At 35.4% G+C, this 16,490-nt stretch overlaps 1 protein-coding gene across 2 annotated transcripts in view; it reads left to right on the top strand.

The window, feature by feature from the left end:
* TAPT1 (transmembrane anterior posterior transformation 1) overlaps positions 1 to 16,490 on the top strand; it is a 46,569-nt gene that overhangs the window by 15,005 nt on the left and 15,074 nt on the right. For both annotated transcript variants that reach the window (XM_079307434.1, XM_079307435.1), the window contains 4 exons: positions 6,145 to 6,307; positions 10,051 to 10,186; positions 10,982 to 11,079; positions 11,254 to 11,323. In XM_079307434.1, coding sequence (XP_079163560.1) covers positions 6,145 to 6,307; positions 10,051 to 10,186; positions 10,982 to 11,079; positions 11,254 to 11,323 — 467 coding nt within the window. The remainder of the gene's footprint in view (positions 1 to 6,144; positions 6,308 to 10,050; positions 10,187 to 10,981; positions 11,080 to 11,253; positions 11,324 to 16,490) is intronic.

Here is a 16,490-nt window from a genome sequence, read left to right as displayed (position 1 = left end):
AGTACATTGTGGAAATTTTGCCATTATTTGATTTTCAACTGCTTTAAATACTGCAGGATAAGCATTGAGTGTGGCATGTTCTGCTTTTTTAACAATTGACTGGGCTGAAACAGAAGCATGCTGTGGTGGAATAGGGAGGTATAGTAGTGTAGCTTGCACATCACTGTAAAACTTAATTATGAGCTTGTGTATCCCCTTAAGTATGGATTTCTGTGTTTATAATATTTTGAGACGTAAGGCTTTTTTTCAGTGGAGATTTTCTGTCAGTTACTAGATGTAATGATAAATATAACCAAAGGCTGAGGAGTTGGAGCATCTTGTTAAGTACATGCTGTAGTATGGTGAAGTCTTTATGTGGGTTTTTTTCTGTATTGCCATGCTTTGCTGCTTAACATTACAGTGTGAGAGAGTCTGTAGAGGAATGCTTGGTTTTCACTGAATTCCTGCAGATAGAAGGATCATTTCACATTTAAACATTTTGGTGTATTCAGTGTTAGTAGCAGTAAAGCAATATAAGGTTTTCCATAGTAGATAATAGAAAGAAGGGATAAGTCTTACTCTTTAATATTAAGGTACATGGTTGTTGGAAGTTATTTTAAAATTTGATTCCCTGATAGTCTAGGCTATACAGCTAATCAGGGAACTTGCTACTTAGCATAATGAAATCCCTTGTAAAATTCTGTAAAGAGCATCTTAGTGTGACTTAAAGCAAAAAATATTTGAAGTGGTAATGGAATAATTGTAGAATCATTGAATGGTTTGAGTTGGAAGGGATGTTAAAGATCATCAGTTCCAACCCCATTGCCATAGGGGGTTCCACTAAACCAGGTTGCTCAAATAATGGCATGAAATAGGTGGAAAGATATAAATCACATATGATGTAATATAATAATCATATAGTAATGTGCATTTGAAAGACAGTCCAGATTCCCTGGATCCTTTTATTTACTGGTTTGAGGTGTGAAAATTGTGAGGTAAATTATATTCAGCTTAATTTTGAAACCATGTAACATTATTTCTGGAGTCTGGTAGGATTAGAGGAAGTACATTATGGACAGAGGCTTTCATGATACTGTCTTTCAAGAGCAGAGTTCATTAAAGCCAGGCAGGTATTAATATTTAACTCAGATGTGTAGCATCACTGTATGCCTGGGATAGCTTTAAAGGAAAAGACTAACTGCTTTCTTCAAAAAATTCTACTGCCCACTGTTTTGTTACCTTGCTACCAGAATGATTGAGATTGTGCCATTGTAGTGCTCTTGAATAATTGTTTTCATTTTGTCACTCATGAGAAAAATGATCCATATGTAATTTTCATATGAAATCTTCCTCTATGTATTCTGTCATGCTTCAGGCACAGCTGTAAAAATGTGAAGTGTTTGGAAGTAAGCTAAGCTGTTTCAGCTTCTCATATCTCCATTCAATGGTTTCTAAAGTTGTACAATATCACACTCTGAGTTACCACATGAGCCCAGTAATATCTAGTTCTTAAAACTTGGGTCCTACTTTCCAGTGAGGTATTGAAATTACCAGTACTATGCTGTGTTTTTCATGTTTGTTTTTTTGGCCTTTTTTGTAGTTGTCATAGCTTGACCAATGTGAGCTTTTACATTTTGTTTCTTTGAGATTCTGTGGTGCTTGTGCATGACTACAGCAGTATGAGTTTATATGTGATATTAATCATGAGTTCTGATTAGGTAGTGCTTAAGATGTCTTCAAAGTACTTTTCAGTGTTGGTATTGAGTAGTTACTGGAGACAATAAGTAAAAACATATCTTGAAAAAAATGAATACAGAATGCTGGGATGCTGTGACAGGCATGAAACCACATCAGCTTGTGTGTGTTTATATGTATTAAACAGCTTAATGCAAAGGATAGGAGTGATTTGTGGCAAGTACAGATTGAACCCGTGATTGTGTACTAAAACTGCAATGGTCAGCTCTCACTGAACACTGACTACATCATTTCATTACTGCAGGCTTTGCAGTCAGTTGTGTTTTTGCCAAAAGGTGACAAATCATTAGACTTAATCTGTTTGCTTGATTTTTTTGTCTTTGTAGGAAATAATTGTCCCTTTTCTGTACTATATTCAGAACCACAACTCATAATCCCTTTCCAAATGTTACTAACCAGAGCGGAAGAGGACTCTGCTACAATAAAAATGCTTCTATGCATTTATGGAGTAGACATGTTTAATCTGTCTCTTTGGAAACATGTTAGTGGTACACTGTAGGTTACTTTTTTAGTGAATGTGAAAGAGTCTTTCCTAGTGTACAATGGAAGAACATTGGGATATTTTAAATGCTAGGATCTTTTTACTTTCTAAAAACCAGTTTTCTGTTGTCAATCTTTACATCAATCTCTTTTACTGAGTAGAGGGTTGAGATGCTGGCAGCTCTTCTGTCATCAAACTGAGGAAATTGAAACTGTGAGGATGTTTTTGTGACTAAGATGTGGTTTAGTTCCAGCTGTCAGCTAAATACCATGCAGCCATTCGCTCACTCCTTCCATCTTCCACCTGTGGGGAAGGAAATTGGAAAGTTAAGGTAAAGCTTGTGGGTTGAGATAAGAACAATTTAATAATTGAAACAAAATATGCTAAGAATAATGCTAAATATTATAATAATAGTAATAAAAAGGAGAAAGTCTAACAGAAAGCTAAGAGAAACCTTCTAAGAGAAACAAGTGACAGAGCTGTCCACCAGCCACTGCCAGTCAGTCTCTGAACAGTGATAAACCCCATTCTGGGTAACTCCCTGAGTTTATATGCTGGGTGTGATGATCTTTGGTGTGGAATATCCCGTTGGCCAGTTCAGGACATCCTGTCCTGGCTGCACTTTGTGCCAGCTTTCTGTGCAGCTCCTCACTAGTAGATCAACAGACACTGAAAAATCCTTGACTCAGGGTAAACACTTCTTATCAGCAACCAAAGCATTCAGTGTGTTACCAGCATTCTTGCACTAAATAAAAAATAAACAGCTACTAAAAGTAAAAGCACTCTGTCCCAGCCCAAACCAGGACAGTTGTTCTGAAGTTGTCACAGCATTGCTGTTGGTTCTGCTTCTCATGAGGATGAGAAGCACAAGAAATTGTGTAGAACTTTGAACAGAACATTAATAGATTGTATTTTAAATTAAAATGTCAGAAAAATATTGTTTATTGCAGTTTTTTCCTAGACATACAGACAGATGACTGAGAAACTAAATCCAAGTCACCATGAAAAGTAGGACAAGAGGACTTCAGGTTATGCCAGGGGAGGTTTAGATTGGATATTAGGAAACATTTCTTTACCAAAGTGATTATAAAGCAATGGAACAGTCTGCTGCTCTGGGAAGTGGTGGAATCACCATCCCTGGAGGTACTTAAAAGATGCATAGACTGTGGTTTAATGATGGACTTGACAGTGATAAGTTCATAGGTGGACTCGATTCTCTGAAAGGTCTTTTCCAACCTAATGAGTCTAAAATTCTCTAAAAACATTATTTGAATGGGATCTGTTCTATAAAAGTTTAATTCCAGCAGTCAAAAGTAGTTGATCTGTCTCTTTAGGGCAGTTTTTGTATTGAATATGAGTGATAATCAAGTCTGTTCTGTACACAGCACATAGTCATAATCTTTTCATCTTTCCAGTGTATAGAATGCTGTATGCTAGTTTGTACACAACTTAGAGAGTTACTCTCCTGAGATAGTTTTCAGAGTTGAGACCACCTTTAGAAAAGCAGTTGTGCTCCTGCTTTTATATAGTCTCTTCTCAGAATTTTTAGTCCCCTGTGATGGTTGCTATGTGCATTCACACTGGCTTCTTCTGAGTTGGTTTTACTTGACTGTAGTCATACAGATGAAAATCATCACAAGCAGAAGAGTGAGAGAGTTATCAGTACAGAACATCTGCAACTTGTGACTGGTGGTTGAGCATCTTGGATGTTACTTGTAAGCGAGAAAACCTTTGATGTGATATTTTCAGTCTGTATTCATTTGTGGGCATCAAAGCATTTTCCTGTGAGAATCTTTCTGGACTGCTTCAGAAGCTTCATAAGCAGATTCTACTCACTAGTGCATTTCAATAAGAGACCATCCTATCGTTAAAATTGGTACCTTAACAAACCTTCAAAAGACTGAATGAGATTTTTCAAGTGGGTGTCTCTTTTGTTCATCAGATTTTCTCTACCTGGTACTCATTACTTCTCTAATGATAAAGTAGTTATTGCCTGGAAGAATGAAGATGGTGATTTTCATAATAGTAAAGTCTGTTTCTCTTTTTCATGTGGTAAGGTCTGACATTTCTGTTGTGGCATAATAGTACCTTTACCACTGTATCCCAATCTGTATCCCAGAGTTTGAATGTTGGCCTGGAAACCTGTACAGAAATGACTGAATACACTTCCAAAATGGAAGTAGATTGGAGAAAAAGGAATATGTTGTTACTCAGCATATGAACAGCAATCATAATCATAGGCTTAAGTCTTGTAAATATTTCTATATATACTATTATATTTTAATAACTATAATCATTTAAGTCAGATGTAATTAAATAAGGCAGTAAATTTTTGAAGTGATTTTACAGGTCAGGGAGGGTGCTTTTTTTTTTTTTGGTGTGTTATGCAAAGACAGTCATTGGCTTTTTAAGCAGTGGGCAAAAGGTACACATTCAGTTTTCTTTACATTTTTCAGCTGGTGTTTGCAGTTAAAACTCAGTTTAGGGGCTGAAGATATGAACAAAATACACTGAGGCATTTTGTCAAGGCCTTAGGCTGAAATAAGATATGGTGTGAATATTGTTTCTTACTGGAGGACTTCTGAAAGAAGAAAATGTCTCTTAGGGAGAGAAAGTCCCTGTAAGCAGTTCTGGTATGCTGGACAAGGTCAAATTCTTTTATTCAGAATGTAATTGATTTTAATGCAGTTTATGCAGTAAAAAGTATGTAATAAAAGGAGCAATTGCTCTCTGTTCAAAGTGTAATATTGTGAATCTGAGAGTTCTGGAAACTTTATTGCTCATACACCCAGCAAGAGCATGACCTATTTGCCCATTGTGGAATGTCAGTGTGTGGTTCCAGGAGTGATATAATGCATGAATGTTGTTTTCAGAGCATTTTTCTTTTGAATGGAAGACAGCAAAGAAACACCAAGTGTAACAGTCCAGCTGTGATTTAAATAGAATGAGTGAGATAGCAGAGATTTTTGACTTCCCTGTAGGGTCTGTAGAACTACTCTAGAGGTAATAAGTAACTATTTGGGTACTTTTTACAAATGGTATGCATTTTTACTAGATAACTCTTTATTTTTTTCTAAATGTGTTATTAGTTTGTGGGAACATTGCCTAATCATTGGATGACCTACTGATTTAAGAATCCTGAAACTAAAAATTCTTGAATAACTTGAATTCTCCTAATTGCTTGCAACTTCTTTGAAACAATTAATGTAATTAAAAAGCTTTTTAACTGCTTTGCATCCTATTAATACTAAATTGAATAAATAGACAAGTGAATATGACCTTGCAATTTTATTATGCTTATGCATACTGTTGTGGCAATTGAGATAAAATTATTTTCTTCCTGTTTTACTAGGAAGAAATTGTGTAATGATCCCTTTAGTGTTGTGGGTTACTCATGGAAGACTTCTGCATTTGGTTCACAATTGACCTCTAGCTCTGATGTCAAATTGTTTGCATTTACTGCTGCAGAGCTTAGAGCTAAAGGGAGATAAAGAATTTACAACCTGTTCCTCAGCATCTGGTTCATTATACTGAAATTGAAGATGACTACCTCATTTGGTTTTGATCACAGTGAATGCAATTTCTGTACCTGAGGAAGTCAAAGTCATAGAATTGTGTGGAAGAGGAAAGGTAAATTAGAAATCAAAGGGCATGCATGCAGAATGTTATTAAAAAGTGGGAGCTCTCAACAAATAGTGTTTTAATTACAGGGATGTGGCTAGTAAGAGACTGTGATCCTGTTCATGAGTGTGATGTATAAATGTGTATTGTAGTCTTGGTGTTGGAGTGAAGAGCAGGGGAAGGGATATAATAAACTGCATTAAAATATATCCATGATGAACAGCTTCTTTAAATTCATACTGACTTAGTAACATCTGTATTTTGTGGGTATATGGCATTTAATGGAATTTTTGCCTTTTGTATTTCAGTGACAGGCGTTTGCTACAACCTGCTCAGGTCTGTGACATGCTCAAAGGAGTTATATTGGTCATCTGCTACTTCATGATGCACTATGTTGACTACTCTATGATGTATCATCTGATAAGGGGACAGTCTGTCATAAAGCTCTACATCATCTATAACATGCTTGAGGTAAGAATGTTGGTATCAGAATATGAAGCATGCTTTTGTCAGACTATCTAAAATACCTGTTTTCCAGTATTTGTACTTAGAATGTGGCACATCTGCTATTCTCACAAATCTGCACACACCTAAGATAATAAGCATAGATGCAGTGAAACAGACAGGTTTGTGAGCAATAAGGTTTTAGATACTGGTTCATAATGCCTAATTTATGGAACTTATTCATCAGTTCATAGCAAGAAACTTGAGAAATGGAAATGAAAGGAGTCCCTTATGAAACGCCAGGTAATGAATGAGATTTTGAATTTGCCAAGAAAAGTAGAAACTGTTGATTTAAAATAATTATAAGATCCTGAGAGAGAGCAGAGAAGGATGGTAATAGAAAACATGGAATTTAGGGTTTAAGTCATCATTGTGGAAATATAGCTTTCATTGTATGCAAGGGCACATGTTACAGCTTTACCTCAGTCCTGGCTAGCAGACACAAGCCTATAAGGTGAATGAATGCAGTGACACAAGAAAAGGAAATTCTGTTTTGGGAGGTAAGATTAAGAGAAATTCTGTTGAGAAAAGCAGTTTCTGTTTTGCTATTAATGTAAAGCATAAGATTTTTAATTGTACTTCTGTGATCAATAGTTCACAAGGTAAATAATGTTTTCATAGGCACAATTTTATCTGCATCCTGCAAATATAGGACACAATAGGAATACAGCCTCTTAAACGGACTCAGAGTTTTGTGCACAGTAGTTAGTCTGCTGGGTTTCTGGGATTCCTCAATAGTGTATTAACCCTTGTTTGAACATCTGTTGTACCTTTGTTTGAAGACTGCTGAAACAGGGTTACATTCTGCAAAATCTGAATAATTTGTCTGAAGGCATTTGTTCTTTCCTAATAAGATAGGAAAATATTGCATAAGGAACATACTTTGTTATACTAAGTGAAATAAATATCATACAAGCCATGTCAGTTGTTTATTTATAGGATTTTTGTTGCCTTTGATGTTACATTTGCTGAAAAATATGTACAAATACCAAATTGGCAGTGAGTTACTATCTGGATTTTAATTGTGTGGGGAGATACTCATCCATATATAGCTCCATAATTGATGAGAGATTATCACTTACTAAATAAATCCATGTGCTTAAAATAGTAATTTCTCTTTATTTCGAGACTACTTAAATCAGTTAGTGCTGTACTTTCTCTGCTTTATGTGCTTACCACATAATTTGAAGTGATACTGCAGTGTTTGCTCTGAATTGGAAGCCATGTGCCATTCTGTTTGGAATGTGTAATTGAATTACTTTGCTATGTTTGGCAGAAACAAAATTGTGTGTTTTAACTAAGAAAAGTGCTGCATGAGTTTATTTCTTTTAGGAAGGGGGGAAGTCTCTTACTATTCATGGTTATTAGGAAAATTACATTAGACTGTGGATTTGGAAACAGTATTTAACTTCCATGGTGTCTCATGAAACCCAGCATGCCAAGCAGAGTGTGTGTTTTTAAGGGGCTTTTTTACCATGAGAGGTTGCAGCAATATTGGCAGAAAATGTTCATGATATCTCACTGAAAGACTTGGTTGATAGTCAGCTTTCAACAGCTTGAATATTGGCTTGCTTAGACTACTTTAGTGATTTTTAATAGAAGCCGTTGCTAATGATGCAAGCAAATCTTTTTAAGGAATTCTTTTAAGGAATGTGTTCTTTTTTAAGCAATACACTTTACTTTTTTTCACAAGTTTTCAAAATAAGATTCTTTTTGTCTAATGAATCACTGAGCAACAGAGATGTTTACAATGTCCTGATGTTTTCGGCTATTGGCAAGTCCAGGGAGTATTGTCCTGGACAGATATAAGGAATGCAAAATCTTCAAATTATGTGCTGAATGCTCCCAACTGACAGGCTAAGGGGAGCATTCAGCACATTTGGCTTAAATGACACTTTTCTTTTTTAGATTCAGACCCACCGGCTCCTGCTCCTTGTGAAGCCCAGTGTGCGTTACGCTGGTGACAGCACTCACCACGGAATTCTGCTGGAGCCTGGAGCCGGCATGTAGGGTTTAGGTAAGTCACATTCAGAAAAACAAGCAACAATATTGTGTGGTGGGTTTTAATATTTTCTATCCGTTCAGCAAAGAAACAAGGACTGCTTAAATAGAAAGAAAAGCAAAGCCACCATTTTATCTATTAAAACCCTCACAATATTGTGAACAAAAACTTACCAAACTCTTAAGCATTCTGTAGCTGGTGTTACTACACCAGGTGTAAATTACTCAATGGGTCATCACAATGAGCAGGAACCAAATAATGCAAATAATCTCAATTTATAAAATCTAAAAGCCGAAAACAATGCCACTGTAAATATCTCTCAAACTGGTGGGGTTGGGAGCTTCAGATTTGTGATAATTCATCAGCTCATGGCTTTGTTAATTTTATTTCATAGGTTGTTAGAGGACAGCACATTGTACATTTACTTGAGGCATCCTGTAAAATTTTGGTTTAATTCAATTTTCATATTTTAGGAAATTTCATTCAGTAGTAGTATCAGAAATAAGTATGGCTTTCCTCACTTCAGTATCTTTACCTAGAAAACTATTTAATTTTAAAAGTCAGGAAATAGTCAGAAGTCCAGGTTTATGTTGTCCCACAAACACATTTATTAGGATCAATATTTGCAGGTACATTGTGCACCTGGTTCTGTATTGCTACATGATGATTAAACTTGTCCAAAATTGTGCTTTTACAGAGAGACACTAAGAAAAAATATTCCTTGTCTTTCTTAAGTAGAGATAATCAGTTTGTAATCTTTAACTGTTTTCATTTGGTTCCATTAGTGAGCAATGAGAGACAGCTCTTTATTTTAGTCAGACGTGCCAGTTTTCACTTTTGAAGCTCTGATTTGTTGCCCTGTGCAGCTTGGTTTTAAAACTGAATTACAGTGTATAGGCAGAAAGAATGTTCTTCCATGTAATGATTTTCAGTTTTTTAAGATTGCCACTGATGAAATGTTGGGAACTGCTGGAACTCCCTGTGACCTTTCTTGCTCTGATATTAAATTACAAGTTCAATGCATTCCATATGTTTTCTATCTTTAGAATTACTGGTAGAGGGATTTTTTCCCTATTTGTGCATATATTCTCTAGATTATATTCCAGGTATTTGTTGTTTTTTCAACATATTTTCCCTTTTTGGCAGACTTTCAAGTCCCTCTTAATCACTTGGTTTTGTGTTATAGTACTTTTAATTTTCAATTTTGCTTTATGTATTTGCTTTAAATATATATATCAGTATATAGAAAGCAGTAGAGCCAAGTCTTATTTCAGAATTTTTTGTACCTGTAAACTAGTGTTCTGTGTCATCTGGAATTGACTTTTTATTGTTGGGGTTTTTTTCCTAACCCAGAGGGATGGGAGAAAACATTTTAAATGGTTTGATACAACACGCATACTGCTTTATCAAAGGCTGAAGTTTGAGCTGTACTTGAGTATCTTAAGATAACAATATGTGATTATTTATTCCAAATACTGTTGCAAAGGGGATAGCAAGTTTAAAAGTGAAAGTAAACTGCTTAATACAAAAGGAATGGTACTGCTGTGAAATTCAGAGAGAAAATGGAAAAAGTAAGAGATCAAAAGTGATATATATGTGAAACTGTTTTAAGGTTGAGCTGTACTTTTGAACTGTTCTTGAACTGGGCATACTCAAGTTTTGGAGAGAAAGGTTGGCAGTAAAAGGCAGTAAGGTTGTTCTTGTTTAGGTGGCTGATCGTCTGATTTCTTCATTTGGACAAGATATTTTGGATGCTCTTTATTGGACAGCTACAGAACCTAAAGAAAGGAAAAGAGCTCACATAGGTGTGATTCCTCACTTCATCATGGCAGTGTTGTATGTCTGTATCCTTTTTCTTTTACAAATTGCAACATTTTCTAAGTTGAATTGCAGGATAGTTGTTCTGCATTATTTTATTTTAGTACATTTTAAAAATTAATAGTATTCCTAAATCAGTCATCCTTTACTTGAAAAGTACTATTGCCTGTACCACCTGTTTAAAAAAAAAACAGAATCCCTTCATGATGGTGTACCTATAATAAAATGTAAAATCATAATTGGATAGTTCATGGAAAAATTATTTCTGATTTGTATTCTAGTGTTTTGGCTCACAAGGCCGTAAAGACTGGGGGTTTTGTTATTTACTGGAATGTTAAATGAAACTACCTTGAATATATTTTCTTGAAATGAAGGGATAAACTCATGCATATTCAGGATGCAAATGTTCTTAGTGTGAAATAATCTTACAATGAATTGATTAATCAATACTGTAGTCCTGTAGTTTTTGAAATGAATTTAGAATTCATAAAATTTTTTCCCTATTTTTTCTGAAATCTTTAGGCTAATTCTGAATCTTTGCCTCAGATCTTTTTCTTCAGATTGTATGGATGTTTCTCACGACTAATGTCATAGGGTTCTTTCAGAACAAGAAAAATTAGCATCATTATTACATGCTATAAAGCACTGTGCATATATTACATGTGTGTAAGTATTGTCTTGTTGTAAGTCTGGTTTACAGGGATATGGAAATTTTCCTGTTAAACTTTGAAAGCAAGATAGGGAATCTGTGGTTCACTGCTCTTCAGTAGTGTTGTGCAGAAAATGTATTTCAAATATTCTTCCTTAACCCTGCTATGCAGTCCTGCATGCTATTCTTATAATGGTTCAAGCAACAACCCTTAATGTGGCCTTCAACTCCCACAATAAATCACTGCTTACCATCATGATGTCCAATAATGTAAGTATGTAGCTTTATCATACAGCTGCCCTAATTTGTTTCATAATCCTGTGTCTTTGTGTATCATATGTCTTAAATATTAATATTTTAAAATAACATCTTTTTTGATAGTATTACTTGTTTATATCAGGTTTTTTTGAGTAAAAACTAACTAACTGTTTCTAAAAATTGCAGTTTGTCGAAATAAAAGGAAGTGTTTTCAAGAAGTTTGAGAAGAACAATCTTTTTCAAATGTCAAATAGTGGTATGTATAGCAGTGCTGATTAGAAGAAAATGTGAAGAGAGGCTGTTTATTTAATTCATTAATGTATTTAATGTAATCAATGTATTTAATATTATTCTTACTATAAACATTTTACTGTGGTGAATTTGAGTGTTCTGACTTGCATTCCTCATCACCCCTTTTACTGTTTGGTTCAGTAGGATGAAACAGAGATCCACTTCAAAGAACACTTAATCCTTTTATTTGGGATGCTAAAACAGCCTACTGGCTTTGTGCTGAAATGCCCATGGTTCCAAGTGATCAAGTCTTGTGTTTTCAAAAAATTAACTTTATAGTGTGCTGTATTGACACAGTCATCTCAGAATGCATGTTGTTGGGTGGATCTTGAAATACCTCCCGCCTAAACCTAAAACAAACAAAAACCCAATGTAACAAAGTAGCTGATGTGAGGGAAATACCAGAGATTACTCTAATTTTTGATTTGCTCTCAAGATGATAGGTAGAGGGTAATTAGGAAGCATGCTTCTGGCACTTCTTAGCAAATTTCATCCCAAGCAGCAACACAGTTAGCTTGTACTCAGTGTGTCTCATGAGGTAAAGCTGTTCAGGTATCCTTTGATGGAGATTCTTCCTAATACTGGTATCAGCCTTTTGAAACATTTATTGAATTCTTTATTTCAAACCAGTAGGAGTGATTGCACTTCAAGGTTGTGCTAGAGCTTCTTTGCTTGTACTAATTTTGTAGAATCTCAGAATGCCCTGAACTGGAAGGGACCTCAAAGATTGTCATGTTCCAGCCCCCTGCTGTGGGCAGGGTCACCTTCCATAGACCAGGTTGCTCAAAGCCCCATCTGCCTTTGTCTTGAACACTCCAGGGATGGGGCATCCACAGTTTTTTTTAGGCAACCTGTACCTGACAACCCTCACAGTAAAGAATTTCTTCAGTATGTCTGATTTTAATTTCTCCACTTTAATTTATACAGATAAGCAAAGAAAATAGAATAAATTCTTTTTATTCCAGTTCATAGTTTTAAAACCAGATAACTCAAATGTGCGATAGGTTAAACAAGAAAAGCTACTTATGTAAAAACAGGTGATTCATATTTTGTATCACAAGTTAAATTTTCAACAAGCTTACATCAAGTTTTGGGTTGTGACTGTTGATATGGCCTTTGTCTAATTTTTCTGCATACTTCAATATTACGTGCAAATGTTTTTTTATTCTTTAGATGAAAGACTATTTACATAAAACCTTATATATTTCACAGAAAATTATAGAACAGGAAATTAACACTAAATTATAAGCTACCACACAGTTACTCTTAAACCTCCCCAAAAAGATCTTCTATGTTGATATTCTGTTTATTCATTGGTAATAGTATTATTTTTGGTTACAAGATTCAATTACTTAATTTTAAAATCACAGGTATTTGACTTTACAGTGAAAATACTAAAAATTAAATTTACAGAACTATTGACAGAAAACCTAGATAAGGTTTCTTATTAGCGCAGAAAATAGTTACAACTATGCATCTAGCTCTCCTACCTAAAGGTGAAGCCTCTTTCATGTTGAAATAAACAAAGAACTGATATTAGAAATTGCTAGTAATTTCCTCCATAAAAAGAAAAGAATATCAATATTGTGTTGCTGTACATTATTATTGAAGACCCATAAGAGCAAAACCAGGTCGTCCTTTATCAGTTGATGGTAGAAGTATTGCCATTCATTAGACAGTGTGGAGATGGAAGCAGTGAGTACATACACAGAAGAGTGCACAAAACAAGCTAATTTATTCCTTTCAAACAGGTAACTTTTCCTGGAACACCTTTCAGTGTGGTCATAAATAGCAGTGTTTTTCTTCTCAGAATTAAATAACAGATTTTTAGTAGAGCTTTTCACCTCTTTTGAACTTGAGCAGATTTAATGCACCACAGCTTCAGTAAGGATGGAACACTATTGTTTCAATTCATGTATTCTCATCACTTTAGCATCCTTTAAATGTTTTATTTCATGCAGCTGAAATGATGGTCCATCTTGTATTGGCATGCTGTGCCAGTACTTTATCCTACCTGAGACTGAGGCTAGCCTGATCTTATCAGCTGAGTTTCCAGTTAGCCTTTGGAGAGTCTTGTGTGTCCTAGAACACATTGTGCTTAAACTGCATGTCTGGGCTGCAGAAAGGAAACACTAAATCTAGGTACTTCCATATATTTCCCACTTTTCTCTCCTTCTAGTAGTTTTCTGAGGTCTGCAGTCATGTCTAGGGTAATGATGGCAGTAGTAGCTGATTAAGCTTGGATGCACTGAATGGATTCCTCTTGTCCCACCTTTTCTGGGGCTCAGCTCAAAATACTGCTGTTGTCAAGCATATATTTTCAATTCAGTGTCAAGTACTAATTAGTACACAGTGGCTAAATATAGTCATTCTTGAGGTAAATATTAGGAATCTCAGGGGCATCTGAGAAATTTCTCATGAGTAGGTAATTTAACATGTTAATTGAAAGAAAAATATGATGTAGCAGAAAAGATAAGCAATGACCACAAGAGTAGATATTGTGTTCAAGAGACTAGAATTCAAAAGTAAGTTGTCTTGTGAATAAAAGTGTGCAAGCTGTACTTTCTAAAACATGCCCTGTATCACACATTGAAATACCTTGCAGAGCCCTGCTGCCTCAAGCTTCTCTGGAGTAAGGCATCAGGATAGGAGGTGCCACCAAGCTACCAGTTCAGATCTGAAAACTGTGAAATCATTTTTACTCGGCATCGTGCTCAGCACCAGTTGGTGGATAGCAAGCTGACATGTGGCTGTATTATTCTTCCTAGTATTTACCTTTCTGGACTTCATGGAGTCATTTTTCCTTCTCAACTTAGTATGGCCATTTAAAATTCTACTGTAACATACTGTAATTCACTCAAACTTCAAGACTTAAAATAACTGAATTATCTATGTAATAATTAATTGAACAGGATATGAATATACATTAATTCACTGTTATCTAATAAAACTTATCTCTTAGGGGCAGATCAACAGAGACCTTGGGGCTTGTATAGCTGCTTGAGACTGCAGCTACAGAATCTGGGACTTCAGCCATGCTGTTCCCACAGCTTTGATTTGTCAGCTGCAGCAAAACTACTTTTGCATTGTCACCCTGACTTTTACAAGGAAATTTATGTACACCCAGGTGATCTAAACACTGTGGCCATTGGAAAACACTTCAATACACAAAACCTTTTATTTGCTATATCAGGAAGAAATATTTCCCTAAATTTAAATAGGATTTTCTCTTTTTGAAATAGTTATCTGTAAGCTAATTTTGTAGGGTCAGTATTAGAGAACAAGAACACCAAATTATAAAGAGAAGTTCTTTCATCATTGTTGAAAGCTCAGCATGCTGCCTTCCTTTATGCTTTTAAATGTCGTATTTTAATTTCAAGCTGCGCTCTAAATTAAATTTTTTTTTCAACAAACTCAATTGTACCTTATACAAAGAAGGACATTAGATGTAGTGCATTAGGTTATTTCCTTTGGTTGGTTGATAGGCCTGACTCTTCCTTGTTTTTTAAATCTATTGTCTCAAAAATTTAACATTTATTCCGAATTTTTAGAACTTCAATTTTCTTCTCTATAGTTCTGTAATTTTTCTTCTCTGTTCTTCTTTGTTCCAAATTTATCACTCTCTTTTACTCTGATCACAATATTGAATAGCCTTTATTTTTACCTTTGGTCTTTGAAATTCAAATTGCTTTCTCATGTGGCATTAGGTTTTTTTAAATACCATTATTCTAATCAAGTTGTTCTTTTTAAGAATGAGGGATTTGGAGGCAGGACTGTTTAAGATTGGTGTGTCCTTGATGATTCCTTGTTCAGTGTTTGATCCTTTCTTGTGCTCTGGTCACTTGATGAGAAGTAGTGCATAATATGTCATCAGCACTATGTTTGGTATGTGCTGACAGGAGACTGGTCAAGGGGATAACTGTATCTGAATTAGTGCTACACGTCAGGTTTTATGATCACTTAGGATCATACTGAGAAAGTAAGCTCCTTAATCATGTCCTTGTGGAGGTAGCTGAAGAGCATTTAAAATGTCATTAGTCTGTCATTTTGGCTCTCATTTAACCCTGTCTTATAATGGCAAGAGTTATTGAAGCCGTACTGTATCCTAACAGGACAACCATTATGTGAAATGCTTATCATATATGCTTAGTGAAATACATGCAAAACCATGTTCAAATGGCTTATATCAATGTTACTAAGCATTGTCACAATGGAGTATGAAAAGAGATCACTTTTTCTTTCCATTTTACTCTTCATTATGCTGAAGCAGAATAGAATGATTTCTTCCTGCTAGTACCTGTGCTGTCTGTAACAGATCACTAACACTCATGGTTTGTCACTCTTTTGCCAAATTCACAAATACAGTGATGCACTGCCTTTATTGTTGAGCAAGTGTGAATCCAGGGAAGCTTCACTTGCTGTGTGGTTCACCACATCATCCAAGATGTGGCAATACATGGTACAGGAAAATCCCCTCACCAGTTTAAAAAAACAAATGTACATGTACAACATCAAATATGTTCATAATAAATTATGGAACATTGCTGTACATATTTTGTATTCTGGAATTTTAATTGGTATTTAGGACTGAGTAGCAGTGATTGTTTTGGATATCCTGAAGCGTTTTTTGTCCTTGTCCATGAGGGTGAGAAATTAAATGATTTTTTTAATTGTTTGAGTTTACTGTTGAAGCTGCTGTAAAGTGCTCTGTCTGCCTTGCTTGCAACTCTGACAATTGATGAGAGATGAGAATGAAGACAGCAGCCACAGTTACTCCTCTCCCTCCTAACAGTTGAACAGCTGTGGCAGCAGAGATAACAGATTAGAAGAGAGGCCACTGTGAAGAGGGGAAATAAGCAGAGGAGGAAAATAGGTATCAGCATGTCACCCAGTCTCAGAAATTAGTGGAAGAAAAATTTGTATTATTACAGCATTATAAGAGGAAATTTAAAGCTCAAAATGTTCCTTCTCAATTTAATACTGTTGACTGGTGAGCTAATATGTACCAAGCAGCTAATAAATGTGTGGAGGATTAGCTTGAGACATACTTTAATGTTAGGCCTGAATTAAGGTCCTTGCTTCCCACTTGAGAATATCTCTCTGTACAGTCCTCCCTGGGACCTGAAAAACTA

Source organism: Erithacus rubecula (assembly GCF_903797595.1).
Source record: "Erithacus rubecula genome assembly, chromosome: 5".
In the NCBI taxonomy this organism is placed as follows: Eukaryota; Metazoa; Chordata; class Aves; order Passeriformes; family Muscicapidae; genus Erithacus; species Erithacus rubecula.
The sequence above is the reverse complement of the archived record's forward strand: the minus strand, read 5'-3'. Positions and strand labels throughout refer to the sequence as shown.